Source organism: Mytilus edulis, chromosome 9 (assembly GCF_963676685.1).
Source record: "Mytilus edulis chromosome 9, xbMytEdul2.2, whole genome shotgun sequence".
In the NCBI taxonomy this organism is placed as follows: Eukaryota; Metazoa; Mollusca; class Bivalvia; order Mytilida; family Mytilidae; genus Mytilus; species Mytilus edulis.
The window spans coordinates 27046895-27065493 of record NC_092352.1 but is presented as its reverse complement, the minus strand read 5'-3'; the positions used below and the strand labels follow the sequence as shown (position 1 = coordinate 27065493).

The 18599-nt window shown below is 31.4% G+C and overlaps 1 protein-coding gene across 9 annotated transcripts in view; it reads right to left on the bottom strand.

Annotated features, from left to right (window-relative positions):
- Window positions 1-338: 338 nt before the first annotated feature.
- LOC139487954 (histone acetyltransferase KAT6B-like) overlaps window positions 339-18599 on the bottom strand; it is a 39277-nt gene continuing 21016 nt past the window's right edge. For 5 of the 9 annotated variants that reach the window (XM_071273228.1, XM_071273225.1, XM_071273230.1 and 2 more), the window contains exons 10-20: window positions 17806-17945; window positions 16779-16851; window positions 14844-15074; window positions 14309-14402; window positions 13823-13969; window positions 13251-13335; window positions 10169-10328; window positions 8082-8372; window positions 7277-7355; window positions 6181-6356; window positions 339-4740 (exon numbers count right to left, since the gene is read on the bottom strand). In XM_071273228.1, the coding sequence (XP_071129329.1) occupies window positions 2359-4740; window positions 6181-6356; window positions 7277-7355; window positions 8082-8372; window positions 10169-10328; window positions 13251-13335; window positions 13823-13969; window positions 14309-14402; window positions 14844-15074; window positions 16779-16851; window positions 17806-17945 (3858 nt within the window). In that variant the 3' untranslated portion in view covers window positions 339-2358. Of the gene's footprint in view, window positions 4741-6180; window positions 6357-7276; window positions 7356-8081; window positions 8373-10168; window positions 10329-13250; window positions 13336-13822; window positions 13970-14308; window positions 14403-14843; window positions 15075-16778; window positions 16852-17805; window positions 17964-18599 lie in introns of all 9 variants that reach the window. The other 4 variants (XM_071273224.1, XM_071273223.1, XM_071273222.1 and 1 more) reach the window with 1 other exon arrangement.

The window sequence follows — 18599 nt, the reverse complement described above, 5'->3', positions numbered from 1 at the left end:
GTTTCTTATAATTGCATCAGCAGTAGATAAATGTCAATTCTGAATGTGGTTTCCAGTGAAACTTGCCAATATTAGGCTTAGGACCAAATATAGTGAAGCTTTGACTTGAAGTTGTTTGGAAAACATTTCTGATTTAAGATTTCATCAATGAACAAAACATATATGCAGCAACAGAAAGTAGATTAGGGGAGCTTGGTTCTAAATATCAAGAAACTCTGAATGATAGTTGTTGAGATAAATGTCTTTTAAGGTCAACTGATGATTTTCTTCATATACATGTAGATGTGTGTTTCAGTTTACAGAGTACACAACATAATAACTATAAATTTATCCAAATCTGAGGAGAAAAATCATAATTTATTGTTTTAAATGCACAGTCCACGTGATACTATTTACAATCTAACAAAAATATAACATGGTAACAGTTTTGTGACGGCTCTCTCTCCCACATACAAGTTAAATATCACATTGCATCACAACAGTCACTTGACACACTCCTCAATCCATGTACAACATAAGAGATAGTAAGAAATCGAGTTAAAATGCATCCACATATAAAAGAATGTTTGTTCAACATATTTTTGTATCTGTAATAAATCATTTAATATAATAACTTCAGTTACTGTAGAAATCAAAGAAAAACAACAGTAAATGGTAAAATGCCAAAAAGTAAAATATCGATTGATAAGGCACATTTGTAAACCTGAAGTTACACCGGGAATATGCCTCCCTTACAGATCAAATGTTAGACCAGAGGATAGAACAAACAAAATGAAACATCTTATTTTCCCTTTTTTCTTTTTACTTTTAAGGGAGTGAATCAACTATTTCAAGGGAGATATTAACTTGCATATAATTATTATTCTAGGTTACCAGCATGTATATTTTCCTAAAAGTGTCATGAAAATTTATTTGTAACAATGACAAAACAAGTGTTTAGACACAATGTTGCACAAATTTTTTTAAGGTATAAATTAATTCTACCATATATTTTAGAGGTTCAAAATAGTAAATTACACTTGTTCTGTGTATACTTCTGTGTTCTCAATTAATTTAACAAAACTTTAAACTGTGAAATTATTTTCATATTTGAATGTGCGTAGACTGGGGAGAGCCAAATTCATGTGATGTCAGACTTTCATGTCAATAAAATATTACCAATCATTTGGATATTCAAATTTTGGATTTCAATGAATCAAAAAAATAAAGGTAAATTTGTGCCCAACAAATGTAAGTACTTCAAAATTATTTCTTTCCATATGTCATATGACAAAATACTTTAAAGTTTATATTCTTGAGTCTGAGGCAAACCAATCATTTCACAAATGACAACAGAAGAAACTATTATAATATAAAATGATCAGAGGTATGTAACTCAAATTGTATGCCTGACTTTCTTCAATCTTATTTGTAAGTAATGGAAAGTTGTTTATTTAATCTGTTGGTTGTTTACAAAGTGTATCTCCCTAGGGCAAAATTGAGAAGTTATATTTAAATCAAGATAGCCAATACAGATGAACAAAGATGGTGCCCTCGCTTACTATTATATGAAATCTCTAAGACTAAGAAAAAAGAATAATTAAAGGATGAGATATAGTGTGTAACATCCATTTCAATTTTTAACCTTAGTTTTAAATTCCAAATAAGGCGATTTACCAACCCACTTCTTTGCTTTAATTCTTTTTGGAAAGTGGAAACCCTCAATATATTGGAGAGTGTCAAGAATATATGCCAGTTTTTGAAACCTGATAAATAACTAAAGATATTATTATATGAAAATACTTAAAAATCTTAAATAAAGCTGTTATAAATACAGATAGTGACATTCAATTTTTCAATAACTAATAGTCCAATAGTCCAATACTGTTCATACAGTTTGTATTAATTACATCGAAATGTAGAGACTAGAGCGAATTTTTTGTGACTTGAACCGAAAATCCATTTCTCAAAAATGTTTCTTAAGTACTGGTAAAAATTCACATTAAAAATTCATAAATGTATGAAGGTACGGTATACAAAATGCAAAGGCTTTCAAAATGTGTATTAGTAGAATATCAGATAAGAAATTAGGAATAACACATACTAATACTGTTCTTTGCCAAATTCCCGTCAAGGGAAAATTTTGTTCTTTTACATAAAAAAGACACAAATATAATATACAACTTAATAAATAAATATAACTTGCATACGACTTGTACTTTCTCTCACACAGATCACATTATAACCTGACCTGAACATGTTGGTGATTATCTATGTACAATGAATGCATAACTTGAAACACATCACCGTGGTCCTCGAAAATTTAACAAATTATACACAAATATTAAAAATGAAATAATTTAAGTCAAACAACCAACATTACCTCCTCATCATCCCATTCATATTGTTGAGAGATGGTGGTAGGCTTCCGTTAATGTAACTGTATGCATACATATTGTTCGACTGAGAAGGTTGCATGTGTTGAGGAAAATGTTGTTGTGCTGGGTTCATATTCATGTTCATGTTCATATTCATATTTAACATTTGCATTTGCATTGGTGGAGTCTGACCCAACTGATTAAGTGGAAACCCATGATTTATATACCCTGGGTTTATCATAGGCTGCCTCATACGATAACTGTCCAATAAATTACTATAACCCGTGATCATATTAGATCCTGGACGAATTGTCACATTAGGTGTAAATGTCATATTAGGATTAACAGTCACATTTGGACTTTTTCGCACAGAAGATGAACGCTGCCTTTGTGTCGGTTGTTGTTGATATTGTTTATATGGTCCAACAAGTCCTGATGAATTTTGCTGGTTTGGAACGGGAGGTGTTGTCATGCCTCGCATCATAGGAGGTGGAGTCATGTTATGAGTAGGAGGTGGTGTAAGATTTGGGGGAGGAGTCATGGTATTGTTAGGCATGAGATCTGGAATTCCATTTGTTAATTGCTGCAGTTTTGCTAGATCACAACTAATGTTCTGAGGTGGATATGGTCCAGGGCCACTATTCTGTCTACTTACAGATGGTGGCTGTTGAACACGACACTGTGAATTACTATGTGAAAGTCTGTGTGTTGAATTTTGTTGTTGCTGCTGCTGCTGCTGTTGCTGGAGGGCGTAAGTACTAACAGGAGGAGGACAAAAGTTTTGTACAATGTTTGCACCACTAGGTACAGGAGATATGAATGAACCACAACTACTAACTGGATATGATGAAGATACCATGTCCATGTAACGTCCACTATTGTGATTATTTATACATGCATTACTGTAGGTTCTGTGTGATTGAGCTTCAGCACAGTCCATAAAACTAAGAATAGACGGAGGTACATTTTCTGCAGAATTGTTAGAATTTGGCATTTCATTACCATGGTTACTACCAATTGAAGCAGGGGATTCCAATCCTTGAAGTTGTGAAACATCCATTTCATTTCCAAATCCTGTGCTTCCTATGTTTGTATTGGTCATTTGACCCATAGATGAATTCTGTGGAAACACTTGTGGAGGAAAATTACTGCAATTATTTTGATTCTGAGTTGGTCGTGTTTTAAACTTTTCCTGCTGTTGTGGCAAGGAATCACTTTGTAAATTGCTCGTCGAACTATTACTTAATTGATCAAAGTTACTAGGAAGGTCCTCAGGAAATGTTTCATGGAAAGATTTAGCACTGCCAGGTTGTTTATGAACAACAGGTGAATGTTTCATTGGTGATGGTTGCATTGGTGATGGTTGCATTGGTGATTGTTGAATAGGTGAATGTTGTATGGGGGATGGCTGTAAAGGTGAATGCTGGATAGGCGATTGTTGAATGGGAGATTGCTGTACAGGCAATGGCTGAATTGGTGATTGGTGAACAGGGGATTGCTGTACAGGTGACATCTGAATGGGTGATTGCTGCACCACTACTGGCTGTGGTGGTGGCGATAAGAGTGCTGTAACAGGTGCTGGAGCACCAGGAGGAGAGTCATTAAAGTCATCTTGATAATTATCATCACTTGGAATGTCATCATCAGATGTACTGTCTTCCTCTTCATCATGATGTAACTTAGACTTATCATTGTTATCACTTTCTTTCATAATGTCACTTTTGGAAGGTGATGTTTTAATTGGTGAGTCAGTATTTGACACAGATTTGATATTTGGAGACAGATTTTCCTGTGAAGGAGGTGGAGTTGGCACTTGAGGCGTTAATGGTGCAGGGACGTCACTATTTGTATCAGATATGCAGTCTGTAACACATGGTTGTGAGGCTGGACTTGGACCAGACACCGATAACTCTGGTGTTAAATGTTCACGTTCATGTTCACAACTATCAGGACTATTGCCTTTCCCCTCCTCACTATCCCCCTGTTCAGCCACTTGTAATGCCTGTACAGCATCCTCAGCCTCACGACTTACATTAGCACTGTCACATTCCTCAATATCACTACTTTTGTCCTCTACTATATCATCACATTTAGAAGAATCTTTACTTTCTTCCATTTCTAATTCAACATTTTTAGTAGCAGCCTCAGTTTCACTGATTTTGTCAGTTAATAATTTAGCACTATTATTAGAATTATTTACACAGATATCCTCCTCTATTTTCACATCTTTCTCTTTTGTTTCTGCCAGAGAATCAAAGTTTTCACTTCTTTTTGTTTCAATGGATTCATTATCTGAATCATCATCGAACTCTTTCTTCTGTTTTTCACATTTATCTTCTTTTACTTTTGTTACACTGGTCTCCATGAAATCCTTGCGTTGAGTCTGTTAAAATAAATTTACAAAAAAGTCAGACATACAAGGATACACATTATAAAACACAAACAAATAAAAAGTATGAGTTAAAATATCTAATGCCATACTACAGATCTTGTATTAACAAAAGAGCCTTAAAAATTTAATTATCAACAAGTACTGAGGTTTTCTTTCTAAATTAATGAAAACATGGATTATTTACCAATTTGTCATTATTTTTTTAACGGCCAATTGTTAGAGACACAAATGAAAAATTCATTAATTCTTATCTGGTGTACTGTTATTAGACCATATGTTCTTTTTTTTTTTTTTAAATAACTTACTAAATTTTTGCATTTGCATATTTACAACTGAATTTTTTTTGTTTCTTCTTATGCAGCTGATTTAACCACTAAGAAGAAAATCCATGCATTGTTTAAATTCAACATGAACGAATATAAATATTGTGCCAGTATAAACTGGAATCTTTTTACATCCAAGTTGCTTGTAAATAGGTGGTGAAAATATAATAACGACAGAACATCATCAGCTGTTATTTGTAGAAACCTTATAATAAATGATATATTTTTATCATATATAATGATTGAATAAACCACATTACATCATTTCATGAAACAACTTGGAAGTTACTTAGAGTCAAATAAAACCTGAACATTGTACACATGTTTGAATGATACACAATGAACACAAAAAAAATTAACTGAACAAAAATTACCTTCTTTTATTTTTGATGAAACAGTACAATGATCCTAAATAGATATGCTATAAGTTATAATTTCAAAAACTATGAAATCTCCATAAGCTTAACAATCCTTTTATACTACTAAAGAAAAAAATAATGCCGTATTTTCTTTATCCAGAGTAAAATTATGAGAAGCTCCTATATCATTCATTTTTTTTTACTTCAAAAGTTACCAATCAGGCTTCTTTATTTGATTTGTAAATGCATTTTATGCTGTTCAACTATATACAAAATGGACATGGCAATTCCTACTCAGCCAAAGAACAATGATATCACCAGTTATTCTTTGTAAATTACTACAGTTCATACTATTTCTCTAAACACCCTTATTTCATTTGAACCATTTTGTTATTTTCATACTCCAATCATGGTCTTATTTAAGATCATTTATATACTTTCCAAAATAAGAACAAAATTGTTTATCTTTAAAAAATCATGCTACATCAAAATATGATGCAAACAAACAGGAAGATGTGCTAAAACTACTTTCTGCAATTGGAACAACAAATGCTAATTTCTTTTACAATAAATTCATAATAAACCAATGCCTCAATGTAAGTTTACTGAACCAGCTCTTAATGTCTTGTATAACCTGATATTACTCTAATATGTTTGTTAATCAATGTCCATAACCAACAAAAACTTCAATTCATCTAACTTAAAACTGTGAAAATAACATCAAAATGGATAAGACGTTTTATACTAACCTTAGGTCTACCTTTAGGTGCAGGTTTCCTTACAAAAGGAGAACCTCTTGGTACACCTTTTGGCCAACCTCGTTTCCTTTTCATTGGTTCTTCAGTGGACTGTTGACTAGAACTTTTACTCTCAACAAAGTTTTCAAGATTTTCTTTATCATCTATTTTTTCCTCATTGTCTGATTCTGAAAAATAAAAATAAACCAGTTGTTCATTCAAAATGCTTTCTTTAAATCTAAATAGCTTATCCTGAAATATTGAATAAGCAGTCCAAGAATTCAAATAACAAAATTTAAACAAATTACTAAACAATGAATGTATTCTAACATGAATGTGTGTGAATAATTTGTATTAAAGACAATGATGGATTTTTGAACAATAAGTGGGAATTATTACATGTAAAACAGGACAAGACCATCTAAATAAGTTATGATTATGAATGTGAACATTCCTTGTACTAGTCTGAATCTTATAAATGCTATGAGATGAAGAACAGAAATAAAAGTGTTATTCCTTTCCTTTTTTTTTTCGTGTATATATATACTGATTGTGTGTCATGGATGGATACCCGATATCCTTTGTTTTTCTTTAGTTCTCAAATGTAACATTCATATGCATTTAGAATGCCTTACAAACTCTATAGCTTTTGTCCATTGCTAAAATCTTAGTCAAAACATATTACCAAAGAATTGCTACTCGAAAATGTACAACTTGGTGAGTAATATGTCTCCGCCTAGAAAATGTTTATATACAGACTAGAACATCTTTATCATATAAGGATACTGACAAGATGGGTGCTGGACAATTTAAATTTTGAACTTCATAGGGAATAATTATGATGAGCAAATTCCAGAGTACCCTTAATATTTAAGTTTGTTGTTTGTGTCAGGAAAGTTTGTTGTTTATGTCAGATGCTTCAGATGATGTTGTTGTTGATCTTTACATCATGTAATGATTTTAAGGAAGCATACATGAACACAACTCTGTTCTCATCTCAAATGAGAATATGCCAAACAATTCACAAAATAGTCAGATCTGACTATGAAATAAATATTACCATACTAATAGAAGAGATATAACCAACTGAACCAAATATTATCAATACCTTCATCATCTTCTCTCATCTTTTTAACATCTATCTCATCTTCTTCTGATTCTGCTTTCCTTTTTCTTGGTCGACCAGGCTAATAATGTAAAGAAGTATACAATATAGTCAATATCAATAACATCTAATTATAAATTCTTCAAGTTGAAAATTATATTGAGATGACTGAAAAACATGAAAAAATTACATTCTTCTTTTCAGATCTCGGTATCCAAAGACTTGTGTGTTTGAATCATAGCGAATTGTAGGAATAAAACAAACAAGTGAAACTGCAAGCTACTGCTCACTGATGATACCCCCGCTGTAAGTGAAGAATCTTAATAGTGTAAAAATATGTAAGTGAGTGGTAAACAGGAAAATGTTGAGTGATGAATCTGATAATGCACCACACGGTATAGCCGACTTATATTAACCCTGAAACCAAAACTGTCTAAATTTTTAAAACATTTTCACAATACTGAGGGAAAACAAGCAATTTCATCAAGAAAGTGAGGTTGTCCTGTAATATCCTAAAAGTATGTACAATAAAAACCCTCCTTTTTTTTTTGCAATTCAAATTGCATTATTGAACTTTATTTATATAAACATCAATGGTTAATTATTGTATGTATGTGTGTGATTTTCTTTGTATTTAACTGATATCTAAATATGTCATGGATATATATTTCTGTTCATATTTTTGTCAAGAACATATCAAAATTGTATTTCTCCTATTATCCTTAAAAATATCTTGTTTGTTCTGTACTAACATATTCTATGCAAATAAGTTTTGAAGTTTGCATACAACTAACAGTATTACACCTACCCTTCGTTTTGGTGGAGGACCCAGTTTTATTACTGGTGGATTTATCTTTATGTCATCATGATCACTCTCTTCTTCACTACTAGATGAAGATGATAGTTCCATGTCTTCTTCTTTGGGAGGTATTTTGACTGGACTTTTCTCTTCCATTGGAGATTTTAAATCTAGTCGTCTTGGACTAAGTGATGTTGAAAGTGACCGTTCCAACTTGTGAGGTGATACAGTTGGACTGACAGTCTCTATCCATTCTCTATCCTCAGCTATACTGTCTACCATATCACTCATTTCAGATAACTGTAATATAGTAAAGTATTTGTTCATAGTACAATAAATTGGAATTATAATTTTCTTGTATACAAATATTGATACAGAGTTACATTTTTTCTTGATTACATGTTTTTTTTTATGCAAGATAACTAATAGAAACTTGAAATCTCAACATGGCAGATTAAATTAAGAATGAGATATTTCTTCTATCAGTGTTCTAGGATTTTTATGGATTTGCAACTAGTTGGTGTCAAAAGTTCACTTTTCCACAAGCTTAATAAACTTTCCCTTAATTTTATACTATTTAAAAAAAAAATCATAATTTTGTTATTCCTTTTATTGCATGTTTATACATGTTGTTCAATTTAAAATTATGAGCTCTGTTATTTCCTTTGAAATTAATTAGTTTGTCTATTAAACTAGCTTGTGATAATTCAATGTCATGTTCATCTAGATATACAAAACATTTGATTTATATTAGTTTGAAACATGTCTATTTATGACATTCCATCAGTAATTCAAATGTTTTGACACAAAAAAGTGATAACATTTTAAGCAGAAAATCAACAATTTGAAATCCAGATTTTAAACCGTTTGCATTCCGGTTATATTTTTGTTTGCATCTTGATCAGATAGACGCTTTAAATTAAGGATTTCCCTTGCTTAGCAAGCGTATTTATGACTGTGATCAGAAAACGTGCACATGTTTTTCTCCCCTAGACTTTAAAACCCCGCATGGTTTACACCAACAAAAAAAAACTTGCTTTAAGACTCTGATCTGGGAACAGTATATCCATATTTTCTCCTGATTTTATTGAAATAAAAGAATACAATTGTTTCATTGACCGTTTGATCTGCATGAATATGAAGTTTCTGTAATTTAATTTAACTTTAACACGGACAATAAAGATTTAAATTTTTCACTTTCCCTTGACCTAAATCAACTTGCCACGGTCGACAGGAAATGGGAATCCTAGAACACTGTTCTATGTAGATGTCATCAACAACAACAACAATTTTTTTTCCCAATCAAGACGTCCGAGGAGCAGTACAATTACAGTTTAAATTAAAGTGTACAAATAATTGTGGTGATTTTTTTCATTGGACTATTTGAAATTACAATACATAACAATAAACTAAAACTATATAAGAGAAGGGAGATAACAAATACAGTATATTTTCTCAAAGATAATGTCAGAGCGAGTCATCAGAGAGAAAGGATATTGTAAATTTAGAAATTGTTTCATGTATTTATTGTAGTGATTTTACAAGACTGAAAAAAATGCAATATTAATCATTGTGATTTCAGGAATATTTCATTCAAATATATGCGTCAGATATCAGAATGAAAATTCTTATCACTTTTCAATATTCACCCAGTCACAATCTTCTCATTATAAACAAATCAAAATAATTTCTGTTTTTTTTGCAAAAGGTCTATTTTCAATACTGACAATATACATATAACTGATGAAAAGAAACAAGGTAACTGAGTTGGCCATTACAGTGATGGAAATTGTTTATGCTTGATTTGAGTTTGTCCTAGACTGTCATCCAAGAAAAATTATTGAACAAACCTACTAAAATTATTGTAGTTTAAGTAAAAGCTGTACTAAATGACTTTTTAAGACATAACTTAACTGAAGTGATGTAGATTTGTTGCAAAATTTTCTGTTTAGCTTTTTTCATTTTAAAGTGACAATAGATAGCTCATCCCAAAAAAGTATTTTTTGGTCTGAACTTCTTCCCTTTTTAATATATGACATGTATTACAATATCATGTATTTTCCTCCTCACATAGACAAAAGTTTTATGAAATTTACCTCTTTTTCAGCTTTCTTTTCCTCTTCTGATATATTGTAGTTTGATATCAGAGGTGTCCATCTAAGACATTCTTGATCTGGTTCTACTCTTAGATGTTTCTTTGATTCAAGTTTTGCCATATAATTCTCTATCAATTCCTTGTTCAAAGCAAGAACAACCCTAAAATCAAAAACATTTTCATCTATACTTCAAATCATTGATTTTGTACCATTAGAGTACATGCAGATTTTACACCTACAAATCATTGTGTATATCTTGCACTTTCTTCAGTAGCCTTGGGCAATTCAAATCAATGCTATTAGGTTAGCATTATACTTCCTGAATAATAATAACCTGAGGATAATAAATGTTACACTTTATACATGTATTCATGGACATGTAATCAACAATAGTCTAATAAAAATAACTTTCAATACGTCAATCTTAGATCTAATCTAACACATTTTGGTATAAAAGTTTCCGTTAGGTCTTTTGTCTTTTTTATGATTATTTGTTTCTAAAATTAAATGCAGCTTTGTTAAATATTCCCTTCTAACTATCAGAGACCATTTACTGTTGAAACTAGAAAATGAATGTTTCATTAAAATTTCATTGTGATGTACCAACTGAGTGGGTATTGTGAGAACAGCAAATCAGGAAATTATCAATAAGTATTCAAGATTTGATTTTTTATTTATTTTTAAATACAAATTGAAACCAGGTGCTCCGCAGGGCGCAGCTTTATACGACCGCAGAGGTCGATCCCTGAACAGTTGGGGCATGGAATGGACAAAACATTTAAGCGTGATACAGCTCTGAATTTGGATTGTGATCAAATTTTTGACATTATATGGGTTTTTAACACAAAACAAATGTCAAGATTTTACAAATCAATTAAAGATTTCTTCTTCAAACTTATTTAAATCTAAAATTAAATAGTTGACACAGCATAGGTTTCTGACACAGAATGAATGTGATCTAATGAACTTAAATTTTTTTTGCCTTTGAGCAATTCACTATGCTGTTGAATATTAATCCTGTCAAAAAAATGTTTGAAGAAATTTTCTTTTTACTTAGGCCAAAAAAAAATATATGTCTGTTTCCTGCTTCCAAGGCAAATAAATCAGGGTCGGTAGGTCAGGATTTTTTTTTTTTTTTTTTTTTTTTTTTTTTTTAATTTTTGCACTCCCTGTCAGATTTGCAGTCGGTTTAATGTCATGTTTGGTTAGGGTCCTGTACTCCAAAATGATTTAATCCCTTTAAAGAAGCTTTAATTGAATAATCCTCCCAGTGCTGACATTTTTTAAACTTAATTGTAGCACATTTGTGCTGGGAGCAGCCATTTTGATTGTTTGGGCATAGTAAAATACGGATCTGGAAACGATTTTTTTCCGGATTTGAATAAAAAGATCTAGGGTCGGGGGGGGGGGGGGGGGGGGTTTGAGTTAGGGTCGGTCGGGAAACAGGAAACAGACATATATTTTTTTTTGGCCTTATGAAATCTGAAATGAGAACAAGTATGGACACAACTTTTAAGCTAAAAATATTTTAGATAAGATAAGGAAAAAAAAACTTCATCAGCAACATTTTATATTGGCAAATTTCCAATGAAGTTATTTACATAAAGTTATTGGCAAAAAAAAATAGAAAATGACATCATAGTCATGTCTGGCAAATGTCCAACATACATTATCTAAAAACATTTTAGATAAGGAAAAAAAAGCTTCATCAGCAACATTTTATATTGGCAAATTTCCAATGAAGTTATTTACATAAAGTTATTGGCAAATAAAAATAGAAAATGACATCATAGTCATGTCTGGCAAATTTCCAACATATATTATCAACTACTATTCTATACAAAGAAAGATAACTCCAATTGAAAATTAATTGCTATTGCACAATATTGTGCAATTAGATATTTCTTGCTGTTGTGCAATACTGTGCAATTGAAAATTAATTGCTATTGCACAATACTTGATATGGAATCCTGATTTGGACCAACTTGAAAACTGGGCCCTTAACAAAAATCAAAGTACATGTTTTAGATAAAGCATATCAAATAAGCCCAATAATTTAATTTTTGTTAAAATCAAACTTAGTTTAATTTTGGACCCTTTGGACCTTAATGTAGACCAATTTGAAAACTGGACCAAAAAATAAGAATCTACATACACAGTTAGATTTGGCATATCAAAGAACCCATTTATTCAATTTTTGATGAAATCAAACAACGTTTAATTTTGGACCCCCATTTGGACCAACTTGAAAACTAGGCCAATAATTAAAAATCTAAGTACATTTTTAAATTCAGCATATCAAAGAATCCCAAGGATTCAATTTTTGTAAAAATCAAACTAAGTTTAATTTTGGACCCTTTGGACCTTAATGTAGACCAATTTGAAAACGGGACCAAAAATTAAGAATCTACATACATAGTTAGATTCGGCATATCAAAGACCCCAATTATTCAATTTTTGATGAAATCACACAAAGTTCAATTTTGGACCCTTTGGGCCCCTTATTCCTAAACTGTTGGGACCAAAACTCCCAAAATCAAACCCAACCTTCCTTTTATGGTCATAAACCTTGTGTTTAAATTTCATAGATTTCTATTTACTTATACTAAAGTTATGGTGCAAAAACCAAAAATAATGCTTATTTGGGCCCCTTTTTGGCCCCTAATTCATAAACTCTTGTGACCTCAACTCCAAAAATCAATCCCAACCTTCCTTTTGTGGTCATAAACCTTGTGTTTAAATTTCATTGATTTCTATTTACTTATACTAAAGTTATTGTGCGAAAACCAAGAATAATGCTTATTTGGGCCCTTTTTTGGCCCTTAATTCCTAAACTGTTGGAACCAAAACTCCCAAAATCAATCCCAACCGTCCTTTAGTGGTCATAAACCTTGTGTCATTGATTTCTGTTCACTTTTACTAAAGTTAGAGTGCGAAAACTAAAAGTATTCGGACGACGACGACGCAGGACGACGACGCCAACGTGATAGCAATATACGACCAAAAAATTAAAATTTTTGCGGTCGTATAAAAAAATACAACTTTCATTATAAATTAACACTAATTGACAATATTTACTCACTTTCCATCTTGTGGAACCAACATCTTCAAATCATGTAAAGTTATTGCTACATCTTGTGCACTCATACCACTTTCTCTGGCAATGGCTGGAATGAAGATTAGACAAAATTCACATTAATTTCAATTTAATTGTCAAAATACCATTTATAATTTCTAAGAATTTTCAAGGTACAAATGTATGCCAATGTACAAGGTGACTTCAGAAATATTGGCTATAAACTTTAACAATTCTTTAGACAATATGGCATAAATAATCCATTTAAACATATGACATGAACAATCCTAGGGAATCGTAAATTCTTTGGAGTGACATTTTTTCTTCATTTACTTAGTTTTTCTTCAGTTATTTTATAATAGAGTCTGTCTATGGTCTATAAGTAACAAGATCCAGTTCAATTATGTCCACCTGAGTTGAAGATGTTTGTACACAAATTGTCTTCTTGAAAAAAATCACTGATTCTTTAATTTAAGACTTTTTTTCTGTTTTTTCTGTATCAACATAATCAATTGAGTGAACTGAATTACATATATATTTGAGAATTTTCATCATCAAAAACTTATAATCATTAATACCTTTGATTGATACTCTAGCATCCTGGTATTTATGCAAGTATTCTATGATGACACTTTTCCAGTAAGCTAGATATGACACTTTCCCAAGATCTGATAATGGCTTTTCTGGTGACCCTGCTTGACCTTCTATTCTGGACAACAAATAACCTATAAAATTGAGGAATAATGAAATATTTTGTTATGAACAATCTATAGACAACATTGGTTGAATTGACTTATTGGCATATAACACTTTAGTTATCTTTTGGGTGTTATTAATCATAAGGTATTGGTACTCTGTTGTACCTATAAAAATGCCTCAAACAAATGTTAGCTGAATATGATAAATTCATGTTTTGAAATCAAATATGAACAAAATTGAAATGCTAGGTGCTACAAAATCCTGATAGAATCAACTTCCATGATTTGTAGTGTGATTCAGAAAGGAAATATAGAATCTATAATTTATATAGTTTACAGTAATAGCAAGAGAGAGAAAAAACTTACTGAAATCAATAAGGAATCTGCCATATCCTTTCCTTTGGTACTGGGGCATTGTCATTATACATGATACATTGTACTTCTGCTGACAGTGTTTTTCCTAAAAATAGAAAGCCACCATTATAATAAATGATGCAAGTGAGCCTTTCTTGTCAAGCTATAAACACATTCTTTTTTCTATTTTGTTCCATCTTACTCCATCATGAAATAACCAATTAATTAATTTTATACAGAAAATTATTTACATTTGGCAATTCAATACCCAATATAAAAAGCTACTATTATTCAACACAGAAATAAGATTGAACATTTTGACACACCCAGAAGTTCCTTCTTATATGTAGTTCCTTTTAATAAAAGAGTTGCTCATATCAATCTGATCCAGTTAATTTTATCAGATATCATTTTATTTGAAAATATTGTAGCTTCAAAGCATCTCTATCATAAAAAGTAACTTGATTTTTTTCAATAAAAAATAGAGAAATTAATGAAAGTCAGAATGGGTGATTATTATTTTATTTAATAAAATAATTGATCTCACCTTGGAGAAGTATCCAATAAGATGACATCCAAACTCATCATTTGTGGTCACCACATAGAATAAGAATGGTTCAACATCATAATATAAAGTTTTGTGATCTAAGAATAATTTAGCAAGAAGGCACAAGTTTTGACAGTAAATTTTACTGGAGTTTCCATCCACTTCAAACACTGATAATTCATCTTTCCTGTAAATTTCATTTGCTGGTGGATGATTCAGTCCACATTTTTCCTGAAAACAAAACATAATATAGGATTATAAAATCGTAAACTAATATATTCAATCTTATCTTTTAAAACTTTAAATAGACTGACATCTTAAAATATAATTCATATATATTTCATCTAAAGCAGTGTTTTTTCACATTTCACAGATTTTTCATAAAAAACAACTTTTGTATATCAAATTTAACACATTAAAATCTTTTTCTGTGACAGGTTTGCAAGCAACGAGAGCATGAGAAGCTGGATATGAAAATAGCAAAAAAAGTTTTCAGCAATTTTGACCAAATTATTATTTCTTTACAAATTTTCTTAAAAAGTGGTGCTGGTTTTTTAGGAGATTTGTGTCAGTTTGCTAATTCATTGATTTATACACCACAAAGTGATATATCATTTCATTCATATATATCAAAAGAACTGGACATGTATTCAGTATCACTTTCAAATATAGTTCAAACCATTCTACCTGTTATGTAAGCAGGCATACAAATGTCAGGTGTGGTAGTGTTATGAAAACTTAATCATTGTGTTATTTAAGGTGGTACCAAACACTACAGGTAGATAACTCTGTAAAGTCAGCTCAAGGGTTTAATAAAGTTGTGTTGTAAAAGGAATATTAAGCTTCTCAATGATCAAAATTGGTGTTTGTCAAACTGCTATATAACCAGTGTAATTTTTCTGACAAAACAGTTGGTTTAAAATTTTTGAAATTTTTATTTTTTTGTTAACCCTTTCAATGCTACACAAAAAAAATAGAAAAATGGCTGCTGCATTTTTTTTGTGTTCATTCATTAGAACAGTATATTCCTTTTCAAACTGCTGTATCTTTTTTATTATAAGAGATACAAAGAAAGTTATTGCATGAAAAATCCTCAGGAGAGTATGAACTGGAATGTTGGGCAGTTATTTCAGTAAAATTTTTATCAGGTTACCTGCATTTTCAGGTAATTAACAGGTAAAAGGTGTAATTTATTACATTTGTGTTGAATTTGGAATAAAACTACTTTTAGTCATCTATTTTGTTGTTTTATCTGCCATATTATAAAGAAGACACCAGTTGCTCGATTCCGTAGCGTATTGAACCATACACAACGTATTATGTAATCGTGGCACAAATAAGTGGCTCCGTCCTCAAAATTTCAGTCAACATCCGTTTTCCCCCCTTTTTCTACGTCTCGTAATGATTGATCAAATAATATTTCCCACACGAATTGAATGTAATAAACACATTGAGATAACAAGAAACCTTTTAACTTATCCTCGTTGTCATTTCCCCATAGAAATGCCGAAATATTTCTATATTTACAGCTTCGTTTGCGATTTCCGCCATTTGATTTTGTCAAAATATTTGGGTTTTTTTCTCCTTCAATTTTCCTTCTACTGCATGATTTTACAATAAAATTGCCGGATTTCAAGCGCAAATGAGACCTTGTATATCCTCGATTCATACAAGGAAAAATTAGAGAGGACCCGAATGAAAACCGAATGGTTTAAGAGTCCTTATGAAAAATCCGTTGTATTCGCGGCATGCCGCGAATAGCAGTGGCAGACGGCGTATGTCATCGCGGCATTGCCGTGTATAGCGTTGAAAGGATTAAAGGGTCAGAGTAAATAATTTGACAAAATTTTATGAAAATTAAACGAGCCAAATTAATTTTGGTGAAAGTGTTGGGTACCACCTTAAATGAATTTTCAATAACAATCAAGTACTTACCATATGCCTGGATAACATTTTCCTGCTTTTAACAAATCTAAGACAAAATTCACAAATGTACAACTTTGGTAATCTGCAAAACAATGTTAAAATGTTCATATCTTAATTGTGGAAAAGAAAAAAATTGTCATTAGATATTTGCAAACATTAGTAAATGAGTGTAAAATTTAAAACTGTATCACTGTACATCAAACTAAAACTAGAGGCTTCCTTGAACTTAAATATCTCAACTCATACAACTTAACAACATCACAATTATAAGACACAGTGACTGATGGATGGATGTTTCATGTCCAGTGGCAAATTAATATACATATTCATGACGAGAACATCCTAATGTAGTATGAATATCAACCCTGCTTTGTACTAGACTGACTCACTGAGCTGAATGTTCACAAAGTAACAGTCACCAGGAACACTTGTCACTTTACCCAGACATAATATTCCGACTCTGAACTGATGAGTCTTTGCTAAACTGCAGTTAGAGAACAGAAACCAACTTTGGAACGCATGGACGAACGTACAGATGGCCAATGGTAAAACTTAATGCCCCCTCCACTACAACGGGACATTAAATAAATGAGGCACAACACAAAAACTGCAAAATGAACACCACCCAAATTCAAGTTCCAAATGTGTTTGGTGGTTATAAGCAGTGTATAAATTTCAGAACATGTTGAATGTGGCAAAGTAATGTTAGAGAATGGAAACAGCAAATTCTGCCTTTTTTCAGTTATGAAAGTACAGTACTGTAATAAGAATTGTATAAGTTTCTTAACATTTGGTTTAGAAAAGGTTAAGAGAATTGAAACCAATTTTGAATGTACAGATGTATTGATGGATGAGATTAAGCATAAAGCCCCTAACATGATGTATAACTACCAATAACAAATCAAAACACTTCATCAATTGCTTTGAGTTCCAGCCACTGAAGCTTTACAGTATGTGTAACAAATACATCACATCACCATTATACTGATGTCCAAGTCTTATCATCTGTGACATTCTACTTACATTAAATACTTACCTAGCATATTCCTGGGGATAGGGTGAGGAATACCAGGTTTGAATTTCATATTTTCCAAACTCTATGCATGGTGGAAATCTGGACTGAGAGGGTGTAGGGGAACACTCCTCCAACATTGGACTACAGTTTTTAGAGGCATCCTGCAAATCAAAAGTGAACTGTAACCCAAAAAATTTGGGGATTAATAAAGGTGTTTACACTAGGCTACATAACAAAAAATAAAACATGCAATAAGAAATGATCATAACCAAAAACAAGTCTGTTTCATCTCCTTTTTGTGTATGTATTTAAAATAAAACATTTCTCCTTTTCTTTTCCTGATGCAATTTAATTTATTTGGATATCTTGCTTAACTATTAAAATGGTCAAATTGTGGAGAATCTCCTTCCTTAATCATTGAAATCTACCATTTTGAATTAACCATAGTATTTTAATTTCTGATATACTGTTACTCCGAAGTAAAACATTTCTATGCCAATTTTGAGTTCTTTCGTTCACTTTAAAATTATTGACATCTATCTCATATAGAATTTCTATCAGAAATCAGAAAGTTTATCTAGAATGTATTTATCAAACTTTTTCCGAGGAACTGTTCACAAAACAGTTTATACACAAAAACAAGATGAAACATTAAAATGTAAGGTTGAAACAATGAAAGCTGAGTTGCAACATACACAACAGCTAGGAGTCTGATTTCATTCCTTTTGCAAACAAGCTTTTTTACATGCAAAACTGATATACCACTTTTTAAAAGATGGAGATAAGCATAGCTGTAGGAACTGATTGCCAAAGAA